Here is a 14,857-nt window from a genome sequence, read left to right as displayed (position 1 = left end):
TTTTTTTTTTTTTTTTTTTAAGACAGGGTCTTGCTCTTCTTTACCAGGCTAGAGTGCAATGGCACGATCTCGGCTCACTGCAACCTCCACCTCCCGGGTTCAAGCAATTCTTGTGCCTCAGCCTCCTGAGTAGCTGAGACTACAGAGGAGTGCCACCACACCTGGCTTATTTGGTATTTTTAGCAGAGACCATGTTGGCCAGGCTGGTCTTGAACTCCTGACCTCAAGTGATCTGCTCACCTCGGCCTCCCAAAGTGCTGGGATGACAGGCGTGAGCCACTGCACCTGGCCAGGAAGTCTTCTTGATTCTTTTAATAATTTTGTGGGGAATTCTGAAGTACTCTAGTGGAAGTGTGGGTAAAAACACATTTGTAAAGTAGAAGTGCTGAGATGAAGTCATTTATTTCAAAGAAATAAAAATATAAGGAATATGGTTCTCTGTAGCTTCCAGAGCTTACACAAATGAGTCTGAGACCAGCAGGAACTAATGTTAAGCCTGAACATCATAAACTTTTAGTGTGGCCTCAAACAAAAATTGAGAGTTTGCTTCATTTTTCTCCCTGTTCTGTAACAGGTATAGTTAGTGAAATATCATAAGCAACACATAGTACTTTTATCAAATGCTACCTGAATTACAAATAAAATTTTCAGGAAATAATTTAAGAAAATCTTGCATTTTAATAGGAGGAAGGTAATGAACAATTTGGGAATGTTTTAAAGAAAGAGTTGCTTAACATAAATAAATCCTAATAATCAACACCACGATTACAAATAAGCACATTTTTTTGGGTATTGTAATCTTTATTACAAAACAAGTATTTTATGTTGAGGTAATATTTCAAACGGTATTTGGCAAAAAATCAATTGAATCTTATATACAGAATTTTTCTCTGTAAAGGACTCAGAGAACAGTTTTTTTCTAGCATTGCACACAAACTGATTTTAGAAAAATAAAGCTAAAAAGTATCTATGTAAAGAGGAATTTCTTTCACCCACTCTTCCTGACCCAATCCTTCTTATCATCACCAGTGATCAGTAAGGTGATGTTTATGGGAGTTCTACAAAAAAAAAAAAAAAAAAATGGTGAATTGGTAAATTAATTGGGAGAAAAATACTTTCTTATCCAAAACAACTCACTGTGCCATAATTTCAAAGTGCTTTTGCAAACTAAGTATTTAATCCTATAGAATTTACTATTATTTATCCCGAGAAAGAATTCCCCAGTCTCCAATGAGGAAACCCTATGCAACCTTCCAACTCCAGTGCCTTCTGCTGTGAAGCCCTCCCTCGTTCTCCAACACATTGGTCACCCTTCTCAGTGCTCCCAGATAGATATCGTGTTCATAGCTCTGTCTTGGCACTCACCATACTGGATTGCAACAATTCTTGTTTCTCTTATACATATCCCTCTTTAACTCTGTAGCTTTGTGGATCCTTCTATAAGCTCCTACGAGCAAGAAGCAAGTCTTAACCTGCTTTACATTTTCAACACCTAGCACAGTGCCTGGTACATCACGGACCCCCAGTAGCTTTGTTTGTTAGGTTGATGAGTTAGGAACTATTTCAGCTGCAAAGTTATCATGCAGATCCTTTCTTGCTTCTAGCCTCTTTGGATTATCTGCTCTTACTCCACAGTATTTAAACCTCTATGAAATGATGACACGCTAGAAACAAGTATAATGTCCAGCAATTCCTTTCAGGAAAAAAAAAATGGCTTCTGGTTATTCTTTTGATCAACACATGAATAAATTATAGTTATCATGATACACTTTCAAGCCCCTAAGACTCCTTTATGTGACAGCTGCTTCTTAGGACAGCTGATGTTAATAGCCATCTTGGCAGTCATTGTCATCTTGGTCCCCAATGGGTTTGTTGTGATAGGCATCAACTGTTAATTTCCGGCTCTCTATCTCAATGTTTTTCAACTGGCCGTCTTCCTCACTGCTTGATTCGCTCTCCGTGGAGTTGCTATCTTCTTTGGAACTGCTGCTGTCTTGAGAGTCACTGTCGTCTTCCTCAGACTGGCTTTCCTCACTCTGACTCTCTGCTGAGTTGCTATGAGACTGCAGGCCTTCCTGGCTGGAGCTGTTCTCATCCTCGGGGGACTCCGGGCTTTCCTCTGAGAAGTTGAGGCTCTCACTGGATTCGCTATCTGCTTGCTCCTCTCTGGATTCACTTTTTGAGTGGGAGAGTGTGTGCGAGCTGTCCTCCTCGCTGGAGTCACTGTCTTCCTGGTCTTCTACATGACTAGTTGTGGGGTCCGGGTTGTCTCCTCTGGACTCACTCACCACCTCTTCCTGAGACTCACTGCTGTTCTCTTGAGATGGCAGGTTGCCCTCTTGGCTGGACTCACTGCTGGGGCTATCTACGTTTTGGCTGTCTTCCTGGGACATATTCTCCTTGCTGTCTTCTTGAGAGTCACCCTTGTTGTCTCTCCTGGGTTGGCCGAGGTCAGCGTCTCTGGAGTTGCTGTTTTCTGTAGAGTCACTCTTGACTTCTTCCATCGTGTTGTTGTCATCAAGTTCACCTCTATCATCTTCCTCTGAGATGCGAGACTTCCTAAAAATTTTCCTACTGGGATGCTCCAGCAATTGGCTGTCACCTGAATCTTGAGTGTTTGCTTGCTCACTGTTTTCTCCAGATTCTTTTGATTTCATGCCTGCACTGTTCATCCTGGAGTTTCCCCTTTCACTTCTGATGCTGTCTGGGTCATCACTCTGCATTCCCTCATCATCAAACTCAGAGCCGTCTCCATGGCTGCTCTCCCCATCACTGACACCTCCCACCCAGTGTTCTTCACTGTCACTCTCAGGCCTGCTGTCCACCTGGTCCTCATTGTCAAGTTCCCTGCTCTCACTGGTGGTATCCTGGGCACTGTCTTGCCCTTGTGGGGCACCCTCTTCACTGGATTGTATGGTGTCATCAGAGTCCTCATCATTTCCCAGTCTGGAGTTTCCTCCTTCTTGTCTGTCTTTGGGCCCTGGACCACTGTCATCATCGCCAAAGGTATCATCTCCACTGTCATCTTCATCGTCATCTTTATCATCTCCTTCTTTTCCTGTGCTCCTGGAGAAGCCACCAGCTGGCCTATAAATGTATTGATCATCATCAGAGCCCAGGCCCTCCTCTGACTCAGTGCTGTCACTGGGGTCTTCATTTGCCTAGAATTTGGGGTTAACAGATACAGTCATTACTCCAGGAACTGATAGAGAAGGAGTTATCTAGAGCCTGTCTAGTCTTTCTGCTTCCTTCATCCTACTTCCCCTCCTCTAATGGTCAGTTTTACTATTCAATAACATCTCCACCAGAGCTTAAACAGGAAGGAAGAGAAATTGAATCTCAAGTGGTTCCATTTTATATAGGCACACTTCACTCAATGCTGCTAACATTTTCTCAAAAAGCTTTCTGGAAATCACATTTATGAAATTCAAATCATACTGTATATATAATTCCTTTTAAAAAAAAAACAAAAACTCTTGGGCCGGGCACTGTGGCTCACACCCGTAATCCCAGCAATAGGGGGCCGAGGTGGGCGGATCACAAGATCAAGAGGTCAAGACCATCCTGGCCAACATGCTGAAACCCCGTTTCTACTAAAAATACAAAAATTAGCTGGCCGTGGTGCCACGCACCTGTAGTCCCAGCTACTCAGGAGGCTGAGGCAGGAGAATCACCTGAACCCGGGAAGCAGAGGTTACAGTGAGCTGAGATCGAGCCACTGCACTCCAGCCTGGTAACAGAGCTAGACTCCGTCTCAAACAAACAAACAAACACAACAACAACAACAAAACCTCTTAGGTAATTGTTTGTGAATTAAAGAGATGGTTTATAATGCTCATGCATGAAAGTGTTTTGTATAAAACAGAGTTTTCAGAAATAGTGAGTGATCTTAAAATGACCCCAGTTTTTTTTCATCTGGAGGGAAAAATGTACTAGGACAGGAGGATAAAATCTTTAGCTAAAATGAAAATAAAATATTATAGTATGGCATATACCTCACCCAAACCATGTTTCTACCTCATTGGTACAACCAGAAAGTTGCCTATAGATGATTCAGCTAGAAGACACCAACTAGTGTGACCACCAAGGCAGCTTAGCGCTGAGTGGGAAGTCAGAGAGGTGAGCCCTGTAAGTAAAACAATTGGATGCACTGTACCAGTAAGGAAGGACAGTGAGCCTTCACACATTATGCTCCCAAAATATCTGCTCTCTTTACCATACCCTACAACAGAGCATACCTGCTAGTTTTTTTGTTTGTTTGTTTGTTTAACACGTCCCGACTGATCAGCGTCTGAGTCTGTAATTGGGAGTACTTGTGTATATGCTGTTGATGTCTCTTCCTAGCACTGGAGTTTGATGCTGGTATGGTGGAACTGAGCATGGGTTTAACCTGCTATACCTCGTTAACCCAACTCACAAGCAGGAATTGCAGGAATCACCATACTTCATTAACCCTTTCTCAAGCAGGGATTGCTACCGTAACTTGAGAGCTTAGAGACCCTTGAGGCAACAAATCACAAAGTCCCCAGCAAACAGCATTTCCCCAGTGCTATGCTTTTAAATTTCTAGAATGTTCCTTTGATAACCTCAAGTAAATAGGGATAAACAGGCTAATAATTCATCTTCCAACTCTGGCTAAGTGTAGAATGCAACATGGAACAAAGTTTTGGGGAGAAACCTGGCTCCTGGACTCTCTGGAGTCCCACAGGATTGAATTTGGTTAAAACAATAGCATAGCTAAGAAAGTAACAACACTTAGTCTTAGAAAAATGAAAAAGAATGCCAGCTTTAAAGGATATAAACTGAGTCTGCCTTTCTCACTCCCAGAGCCCGGTCCCACAGATGGGACTATTTTTAAAGAGAAAGTCATTAATGAAGCAATTGTTTTACTTAAAGTTTCCTCAGGGCTCTCCTGTTCTGCCTTCAAGCAGGATCCTTGACACAGAGAAGTTCCCAGGCACTTCTTCACCTGATCTGAACTGCTCCAATTGTAAAAGCAACAGTTTCAGTTGATGAGTAAGTTTGACATGGTCAATGACCATTTGTGAGTGCGTGTGTGTCTGCGTGTGTTTATTGTTTAACTAGGAGAGACATTTGGGGCCACAATGCCAGCAATCTAGCCTCAGTGATGAAAATAAGATGAATAGCATGTCTGCATGTGAATTCTCTTTACTCATTTTTCTCTTCTTATTTTATGGGACTCTTTAGCCAGCATAACTCATAGTTAGAAAATATTATATTTAGAACTGTTGCCAGGTAATTTAATCTAACATCATTTCCTTCCATTCCTAAGTAGCCTGAAAAGTTAAGAAAGGTCTGTTTAATTACGTGTTCCTCTGAGTTAACTTTACTTCCTTCTGATGACTCACTGCTCTCCTGAAAGGGGAAAAATGTTTATTTTTCTTTTTAGTAATTCCTTAGGAAAGAAAAAAACATGATACACATCAATTGCTTCCAGTCTGGATTTACTACTTTCAAAATTGTAAAAGGCAGCGGGAAGAGTGTTAAAGTTGCTTCATGAGTTGTTTATGACAAAAGTAAATGAGATAGTTACCAAGGGAGGTGTTGGTGCCTGAGTCAAATGACCCTGCAAAAAAGAAAAGGAAGGAAAACAAATTACTCCCTCACAGATGGATTTCATTATTATAATTATTTACAATAATTTTAGGTGATTATTTTTAGTTTCTTGGTAGAGGTCTTACATTTACATGAGTAATTAGTGAAATTTTATGATGAAATAGTTCAAAACGGAAGGTAAAATGACTAATGGCTTGAAAAGATCTTGGGATATAAGAGACCTAGACGAAGTTTGTATTTCTGATATTTCATTTACAGAAATAAACATGCTGTCTTTGAACCTGGCCGTTCATACAACCTAGAGGAAATGTAACACATGAAAAGCAGCATTGAAACTCAGAATCCAGATGCAAGTCTCAATTAACTCACTGGTCTTGGTTTTAGCCCTGAGAACCAATCATCTTGGTGTTAGCACTGAAAGTCATGTGTTGCAGGAAACCCCTAAGTTCCAGGTAAACCGAGATGGTTGGTTACTCTAGGTGAAGGTAGGCAATTCACTTCATGTGTCTGACCCCCAGTTTCTTGTTCATAAATTAAGGAAATTAACACCCACTGTGCTTACCCCACAAGGTAGTTATGAGGGTGAAACCAGCTAATGCCTATGGAAGTATCTCGAAAACTATTTATTCAACATGATATAGACTAAAGAAAAAATCCATTTGAGAACATCCACCATATAAAATTTAATAGTAAAAAAACTGAATTGAGAAAGCCATTAAACCTTTCTCGAGTCATGTAACAGCCCTGGTTTTAAAAACAAATGCTAAGTCAGAAATTTAACTAGTCATACTTCTGATTTATTTCACTATCTTTAGTCTCATAAGCACTATAAAAATGCCTTAGCAACTTCTGGTACCCCTCCCCACCACTTCTCCCCCCTGCCCTTTGAGAAGAGCAAAGTCCTGTGTGGAACACCCAAGGCACGAAGTAGAGCAGGGAGGAGCTGCTATTGATATGTCTTCAACGTGCGTCTCAGCGGTGCTGGACTGGGGATATCTCCTTAGAGAAAGGAGCTATAATCACTCTGCCTTTGGCCTGCGACACTGCAGGCAGGCACAATGGCAGGCTGTGCTCCAGTCAGTTATCATTTGGAATTAATGGGTGGAAGGGAGCAAGACATTGTTATTTTTCTCATGCCAAGGCTCGACTTGAGAACAGAGCATGTTTGTGTGTCTCTGGTTAAATGAGAGAGAGGATCTACAGTGTCTGCTTTTAAACTAACCAGCCTATGGATATCTCTGAAGAAAGTTCATAACAAATACTGCAAAGTCTATTCCAGACTCAGGTGTGGACAAGACGACAAGACCCCACCTCAGGTCGCTGACATTATCTGGCCACAACCAAAAGCACTGGGCCCAAGCTTTATCATATGTAAAAGCCAGTAGGAAACAAGGTAGTGAACAAAATGCCCTGATTTCACATAAGATTTTAACCCTTAGTGCCAATCTTGAGAATTTTCTGACCTCTTAGACCCGGCTCCTTCCTGAGAGGGAGTAACACACTGGTTAAGAATGTGGGTTTTTTTTTTTTTTTTTTTCTGGAGCTAGAGTGAGTGACATAATATCAAAGTCTGGCTCTAACACTAATTAACCATGTAACCCAGACAGATTGAGTTACTCTCTGTGGTGAGTTTTTTCATCTGTAAAGTGAGAATAAAACATAATGCCTAATTCACAGAGGTGTGAAAATTAACAAAGTTAATATATGTAAAAGACTCAGAACTGTGCCTGGCAATGATTCTTGAGTTATTGAGAGTTAATAATTCTCAATACAATAACATGCCAGCAACATTAGCTCTCATTCCAGAGACTGTAGTGTCCTCTCATTCTTCTTTCTTTTCTCACCTCCCAGGACTTGACCTCTTGCCCACCAGATAACTCTTGTTAAAACAGATTTCAGGTCATAATATCTCCTGAAAACTCTTGGTTCATTGTCATGCATCCCCTGGTACTATTATACACATCCATTACAAGAAGAAAGCTAACAGAAAATATGCTTCCTTGCCAGATTATACTACTAACTTGGAATCGCAGCATTATTTTCATCTATGAACTCTATAGTTTAGCTTATTTATATGCTCATGAAGTCATTAGCAGTTTCAACATTTGCAATGAAGTCAATTTGGTTATACTCATAATAAATTAAAATTAAAATATTTCAAAAAGTCATATTTCTACTCACCTTCCATTCTTCAGAACTCTCAGATTCATTATTTTGATACCTGGCTACCTAGAAAATTCAGTACACATGGTAAATCCAAAGAGAAATTTCTGAAGCAACAGTTATTAACACTTTTCATACATAGGAGTAGGGATAGTCAAATTTTAGGCTGCATCAGAATCACCTGGAGGCCTTGTTAAAACACTGATTTCTGTTTCCTATCCCTAAAGAGTCTGTTAGCAGCTCTGAGGTAGGGTCCATGAATTTGGATTTCTAACAAGGTCCTAGTTGATGCTGATGCTGCTGGTTCCAGGATGACACTTTACGAACCACTGCTTATAAGGAAGAAAAATATGAATGATATCTATATGAATGGTAACTGAATAGAATAAAAAACAACTTACATGAAATTTCTTAAGAAAACAGCGTTCTAAGAAACTACTATTTTTACTGGACTGGAACATATACAGCCATCTTGGTTCATAGCCAATGAAAATCACGGAGTTTTAAGTATGAAAGGGTTTTTTCACATATCCTTACCCTAATACTTACTGGGAGAGCACAGGATAATCCCCAAAGGAACGTGAGCAGGATGCTGATCTTCATAGTTGGGTGTGATACGTCTACCTGGAACGAAGGACATAGATGTTTCTCTCCATGTTAAAGAAATAAAGTAGCTTCAACTTTTTAACAGTTTCTTCCTATTAAAAATTCATCCAAATGCCCATGAACTGATGAATGGATAAATAAAATTTACTATATCTATAAAACAGAATATTATTCAACCATAAAGAGGAATGAAGTACTGACACGTGCTGCAGAGTAGAGGAACCTTGAGAACACTATGCTAAGTGAAAGAAGCCAGATAAAAAGGCCACATTGGAATGCTTCTATATACATGAAATGTCCAGAATAGGCAAAGCTACAGAGACAAAAAGTAGATTAGTGGTTGCCCAGAGCTTGTGCAGATGGGAGGTTGAGGGGTGACAGCTAATGGGTATAGGATTTCTTTTGGAGGTGATGAAACTGTTCCATGTATCGTAGTGAAGGTTGCACAACTCTGTGAATATACGGAAAACCACTGAGCTATACACTTCAAATTAGTGAAGTATGTGGTGTATAGCTGATAACTCAACAAAGTGGTTTTTAAAAACCTCATTCCTAAGAAATAAATTGAAAATGTTCCAATGAGGAGATCTACAAACACTAACACATAAAGTATGATAAATTGACGAAAAAGTAAAGAAAGAGGAATACAGAAATTTCTATCCATTCACTTTTACAATAATTAAGCAGCTTGGTATGGCAGAGCACCCTAGCAAATGTATTCTCCCTAAAAACTACACTTATTGACACCAGTGATAGGCGGTGGGCATTTGTTTTCACACACACACAATGGCTTCTAGGTCACGTTTATGACTGCATAATAATGTCTACACAACATAGATTGTTTTCGCTTTTTTTTATCTACAAGAGATACGCTAGAGTGGGCTGCATATTACAACTTCAGAAAGTTCTTAATATCTACTGTGACACATTTAATCATACATTATACATGATTATGCTAAATTATTTTTGCTGGCATTCACAGTACTGAAGGATTTGGGGAAGATTAGAGGTTTAGGACACACTTGTAAATCATGCTGAGAGAAACATGCCAAATCAAACTGCTTTTCTGAAGGGTAACTTCATTTCACACTTCAATAACTGTTGCTTTGGAAAACACTTTGTTCTGTATTTAAAAATAGATGTACTAGATGCTAAAGTAAAAATTTATTGAAATGGTTTAAGGAACGCAATTTACCCTGCACTAGTAAGCCCTGGTAGCTGTCTTAGCATACTTGTCTGATGAACTTCCATATGTTTCACAAATAATCCTGCAAGTTTCACTTTTGTTGATTTGTTTCATTTCTTTAAATGTTAAATGTATACCGTGAAAGGAAAATAAAATCTTGGGACCCCAAACTCACTAAGCCCAAGGGAAAAGTCAACCTAGGAACTGGGTCACTCAGACCTGCTTCCCATTTTGTTCTTAAAAAGATAGCTACAAGGATAAAAAGCTACATACCTCCCTCACAGTTTTCTCACAGGAAAATTCCTGTGGGCCCTGAGATCTTCACCCTAAAACAGTCTGGCTGAATTTCACCCTCACCATGTAAATTAACAGCTTACCTTCACAAGTTCAGGACAAAGGACAGAACTAAAAGTCATTCCTCTTCTCACCTGAGACAGATGCATGTCTGACAGCTTCCTCTAGTCTATGTTTACGTTATCTTATGTAAAAATGCAGATTCACTGAGCATGAGACAAATGCATAATTGACTATTCCTCTACCCTTTCACATATAAAATCTGGGTTCAGCGAACACTAAACAAAGACTCAAAGGAATGCAACCACTTGCCTCTTTTATCTACCCATTCTTTTTATCCCCTTCCTCTTTCTCCTATTGTCTGCTCTTTCCCCTTTAAATACTGAAGTCCCCAGACCCTCTTTGTAAAGAAACATTGACCATAGATGTTTCTGGTGGTTTTGTGTTCCTTTTTCCCAGGTGCATCCTCAATTTTGACAAGATAAGTCTCCAAAAACTAATTGAGACTCAACTCAGTCATCTTCTTTGATTTGCAATAGTTTACTAGTGTAGCAACTCAAAAAACAATACTCCACAATGAAGGCCTCAGAAGCAAAAACTTCTCTCTGATCTTCCCCTGCCCTCCTATCTCTGGTCCCTCATTCTCCCCTGAGACTAACCATAGAAACTAGAATCCCTCTTCCCAAGGCAGGTTATAGAAACCAGAACCTCTTTTCCCCAAAGCCAGCAATAAAACCTAAAAATATTACCCTAAGTCCCCCTGTCTTTCTGTGTAACAACTGGCCATAAAGAAATTCTCTGACCCACCTAGTTTAATTGTAGGTCATAAGACCCCCATTCCAGAGAAGGTACTGTCCCATATCAAGAAGGAAGAAATACTGCACACAGAGGCCAAGAAGAATCTAGACAGGCCTGGCTGAGCCACTCAACTTGGTCTACTAGTATAAGGTTAAAACCTTTTTGTCCAATCATATTTCTACATGGCTGCCCATGTTTTATTGTACATAAGCCTAAAGATGGGCAGTTTCTCCTGTATCTTCAGGTCTTCGTTCTGAAGGCTCCTGTGTCACATAAAAATAAATTTGTGTTCCTTTTCTCCTATTAATCTATCTTTTGTCAGTTGATTTTCAGTGAACCTTCGGAGGGTGAGGGGTAAGTTTTCCCTTGGCCCCTAAACTAATGATAGGAGTTAAAAGCCAAAGATTCTCAACCCTAAATGTATATTACTATCACCTGGGAAGGGTTTTAAAAATGCCAATGCACAAATCCCATCCCAGGGCAATAAATCCATTCACTTGGGTGGGCACAGGAATAGGTTTGTTTTTAAAGTTCCACAAGAGATTTTAACACTTGATCTACGAAATAAAAATACCATAATTAGCCAGGCATGGTGGCACATGCCTGTAGTCCCAGCTACTCAGGAGGCTGAGTGGGGAGAATTATTTCAGCCAGGGAGGTTGAAGCTACACTGAGCCATGATCGTGCCACTCTACTCCAGTTTGGGTGACAGAGCAAGAACCTGTCTCAAAAAAAATTATATGTATATGTATATATACACATATATACACACATATATGTATTGTGTATATATACATGTGTGTATGTATATGTGTATACACATATACATATGTGTGTATGTATACGTGTATACATGTATATGTATGTATATGTGTATACACGTATACGTATATATGTATGTATACACGTATACATACACACATATGTATACGTGTATACACATATACATACACACATGTATATATATATGCAATACATATATATGTGTATATATATGTATAACACTCAATAATGCCTGAATATGCTGAATATTATCTGAAACATTGGGTTCAAGAAGTCATTTAATCTTATTTTTAATGTATTCAAGAAAATAATAGAGATCCTAAAATGAGAGCCTGAACAGGCTTCTCATTTCTACCTTCACACAACTCAAACAACCTCTCATGTATATTACAGGCATTATCTCTCCTCAGCATAGTTATTCTTAATTTGTGCTACTTTCTTTATTCTAATTCAGCATAGTGTGTATCAGTCCTTATGTTTGATACTATCTTAATTTCTTTTAAAAATCCTTCAATTAGTATCAACAAAGAAAAACATATGAAAATACTTAACTACACCAAAATCAAGCTTAATTTAATAGATGTTACTTCTCTTTAGATCCCACAATCAAAACTGTTTTTTAAATTTCTTAGGTTTATTTCTTCAGGAAAGCAAAATTTTCTCAAATATGATATTCTCAAAATAATCCTGTCAATGGTTTTAGCTCCACAGATCAAATGAAAATTAGATAGCTCACCATTTTAATTTTCAAAGTGAAATTTGCATAGGGTTATAATTTCATAATTCTCTGAAAACTAGCAAATGTTGAAGCCTTGACAGAAGGTCAATGACTATTGAATTCTCTTGTATTTTCTTTAGCTTCTCTCATCTAAATAATTAGAAAATTGGGGATGCCATTGTGCATTTATTCCAAACCAATGAATGTTGTGTTTTTTCCCAAAGAAGTGCATGCCCCTAGTGCTCAAGTTTCTTAGGGATGGAAGATTCTAAAGCATAAGAAAGATGCCCTAACTTGCTCAGGATTCTAGAAATACTATTTAGCACCCTGACCTAAAGCAGTAATTTCCCAGATGCAAGTCTAGTAAACTAAAATAAAAGACACCCTAGAGTTCTGAAAGAGCTGATGTTGCCACCCAAAGAATATAGTCCAACCGTAAGCATTAAAGAAAGTCAGATCTTAAACCCCATATTAGGTTTGCATTTGGTATTTTTGATAAAAATAATTGTAATTTTGTGAAGTGCTTTCCAAACAAGAGCTCCAAACTTTTTATAAACATTTTGGCTACTATTCAAAAAAGAGTAGAAGCAGATAGGCAGTAGCCCTATTCTGAATAGTAATTGTGAACCACAACTACAAGTCTGCAATTAAAAGTCCAGAACTTTGAGTTCTTCTTTAAGGATTGGCTAATGTTATTTCTACGTTCCACGTGCTGTCATTCTACAGTGAGATGACGTAACAAAAGGAAATCAACAACCTGAGTTCCATCCCTTTGGAAGGCAGTGTATTAGAGAATTTCTGACTTTTTGAATTGTTTTCATAGAATTGAAAAGAGCCAAATGTTTAGAGTGTGGAGAGGGAAACTAAAGTCAAGACTTCAGATATAGCCAAAACTTCTTTGGGCTCTTAAGTAAGGAAACTGGTTCTAGAATTTTCTCAAGGTTAAGATACATTTGTAAAATATATGTCTTCTTTTATGTAAACCAAAATGAAGGAAATAGGCCAAAGGAAGAAAATAAAGGTTTGAAAAGTCATAGGCTCTTTTTTCTTTTGGAAAACAATTCATCATATTAATTTGCTTTATGTGTGCTAATATTGTTATCTTCAAGAACACAACTGAATGATACATTCATTCATTAGCAGTCAATAAATATTTATGAACATCCAATGTGCTAGACACTTTTCTAGGTGTGAGTATACAGCAATTTGTAATAATAAAATAAGCTGGTTTCACAAAAATGAAATTACCCTGAATCCAACTAACTAGAAACTGCAAGAATTTGTTTTCTTATTACTCTTTGAAAATAGAGTCAAACTTGGCCAGGATATGAACTCGACCAGGAATCCAGAGAAACAAACAAACCAAAAAAAATTTCCAATCCTTCCTATTGTAAGTGTCTTAAGGTCAATTACAATGAATCCAATATTATATGCTTTTAACCACAGGAAAATAACTCTGAGGTGCCCCCAAAATTAAATATAGATTTGGAAGGCCTCTAAGCATCTGAGGCACTTTGTTTTACGTCACTATTTTCGGGTAGATAAGTGGACTAATACCCTTTGGAAAATAGTTTGTTCACATTTTTAAACAAGGTTAAAATAGGTTAGTCAAGCCTCAGTTAAACAGAAAGTATGGTTAAGCACAAGTTACTGCTGTTAAGGAAGATAAGTTGCTGAAACACGTGGGACTCTTCTAAATGTCATACAGATGAAGAAGTACAGTAAATACAGTACATAAAAATACACATGGACAGGAACATATACACAAATTCTCTACACTAAAAAATATTTTTAAATGCAATTATAACTAACATTTATTGAATTCTGACTGTATCCAAGGCATCATGCTAACGTGAATACCCAGTTAAACAATACAAAAAATGTAATGATGACACCCTCAGTTATTTCAGTAGTTTAATCATCTTTTAGTTACTTATGCAGTTCATAAAAATATTACTAGATGCTCTCTAGGTGAATAACGTTACATTTTTTAATTTAAAAAAATTATTTTGAAAGTCCTTCCATCCAGTTTAGATTTTTCTTCACAATCTTGTAGGCCATAAACATTCCCATATTCATCAAACCTAAATGTAAAAGTTTTGTATGTTTTGCTAATTAAAACTAAATTTCAAAATGACCTTCCATCTGCCTCCTGTTCTATAAACTTTCCCTTTTAGAAGCATCATGCGGAGATATAATTAAAGCATTACCAAGAAAAACACCTGGCTCTATTGACCTAACATGTCATTTTAATATCATTATTTACTGTGGCATAAACAACAGGCACAAAAATATGAACTGTTTTTACCCAAAGTGCAGCTCTCCCATCTCTCTCTACATGGTATAATGCCTCAAACATGTATACATATTTAATATTTTCCAAACAACCAGCAAAAGTCATTTTAAAAAATTAAATGATATAAATGGCTTACCCTCCTTAGTTCACAAAGACTTTTTTCAAAAAGTCTCAAAAATCAGGTTGCCGTTCTCATGGAGGAAATCTATGCCCAATGAAGCCACTCTTGTGTTGATATTCTGGACACTTCTCTGATGGTGCAGGAATTTAAACTCTGCTGCAGCTCTTCATAGCCAATCAACCTCAGCCTGGGGGTGACTGACATCACAAGGTATCACCGGGACCCCGGTACACCCACACTTCCTCCAGCTGGCAGAGGCAGATTTTCCCTAAAAAGCTCTTGTGGTTCCCAAATGACTAGACTAGTTTCCATTAA

The 14,857-nt window shown here is 38.3% G+C and overlaps 1 protein-coding gene and 1 long non-coding RNA gene across 3 annotated transcripts; one reads left to right on the top strand and one right to left on the bottom strand.

Moving 5' to 3' along the window:
* Window positions 1–783: 783 nt before the first annotated feature.
* DMP1 (dentin matrix acidic phosphoprotein 1) lies at window positions 784–14,640 on the bottom strand. Of its 2 annotated transcripts, XM_011951818.1 has the most exons (6): window positions 14,558–14,640; window positions 8,286–8,364; window positions 7,759–7,802; window positions 5,555–5,587; window positions 5,329–5,376; window positions 784–3,161 (listed from the first exon to the last, which is right to left on the bottom strand). In XM_011951818.1, exons 2-6 carry the CDS (start codon window positions 8,341–8,343, stop codon window positions 1,824–1,826), a joined length of 1,521 nt encoding a protein of 506 aa, XP_011807208.1. In that variant the 5' UTR covers window positions 8,344–8,364; window positions 14,558–14,640; the 3' UTR covers window positions 784–1,823. The 2 variants fall into 2 exon arrangements, with proteins under 2 accessions (XP_011807208.1, XP_011807209.1); XM_011951819.1 differs by lacking the exon at window positions 5,329–5,376.
* On the top strand, window positions 5,893–7,732 carry LOC105518719. Its single transcript, XR_001002873.1, has 2 exons — window positions 5,893–6,029; window positions 7,429–7,732. It is a non-coding gene; the product is annotated as an uncharacterized LOC105518719 (long non-coding RNA).
* Window positions 14,641–14,857: the final 217 nt, after the last annotated feature.

Source organism: Colobus angolensis, unplaced genomic scaffold (genome assembly GCF_000951035.1).
Source record: "Colobus angolensis palliatus isolate OR3802 unplaced genomic scaffold, Cang.pa_1.0 Scaffold328, whole genome shotgun sequence".
Taxonomy (NCBI): Eukaryota; Metazoa; Chordata; class Mammalia; order Primates; family Cercopithecidae; genus Colobus; species Colobus angolensis.
The sequence above is the reverse complement of the archived record's forward strand: the minus strand, read 5'-3'. Positions and strand labels throughout refer to the sequence as shown.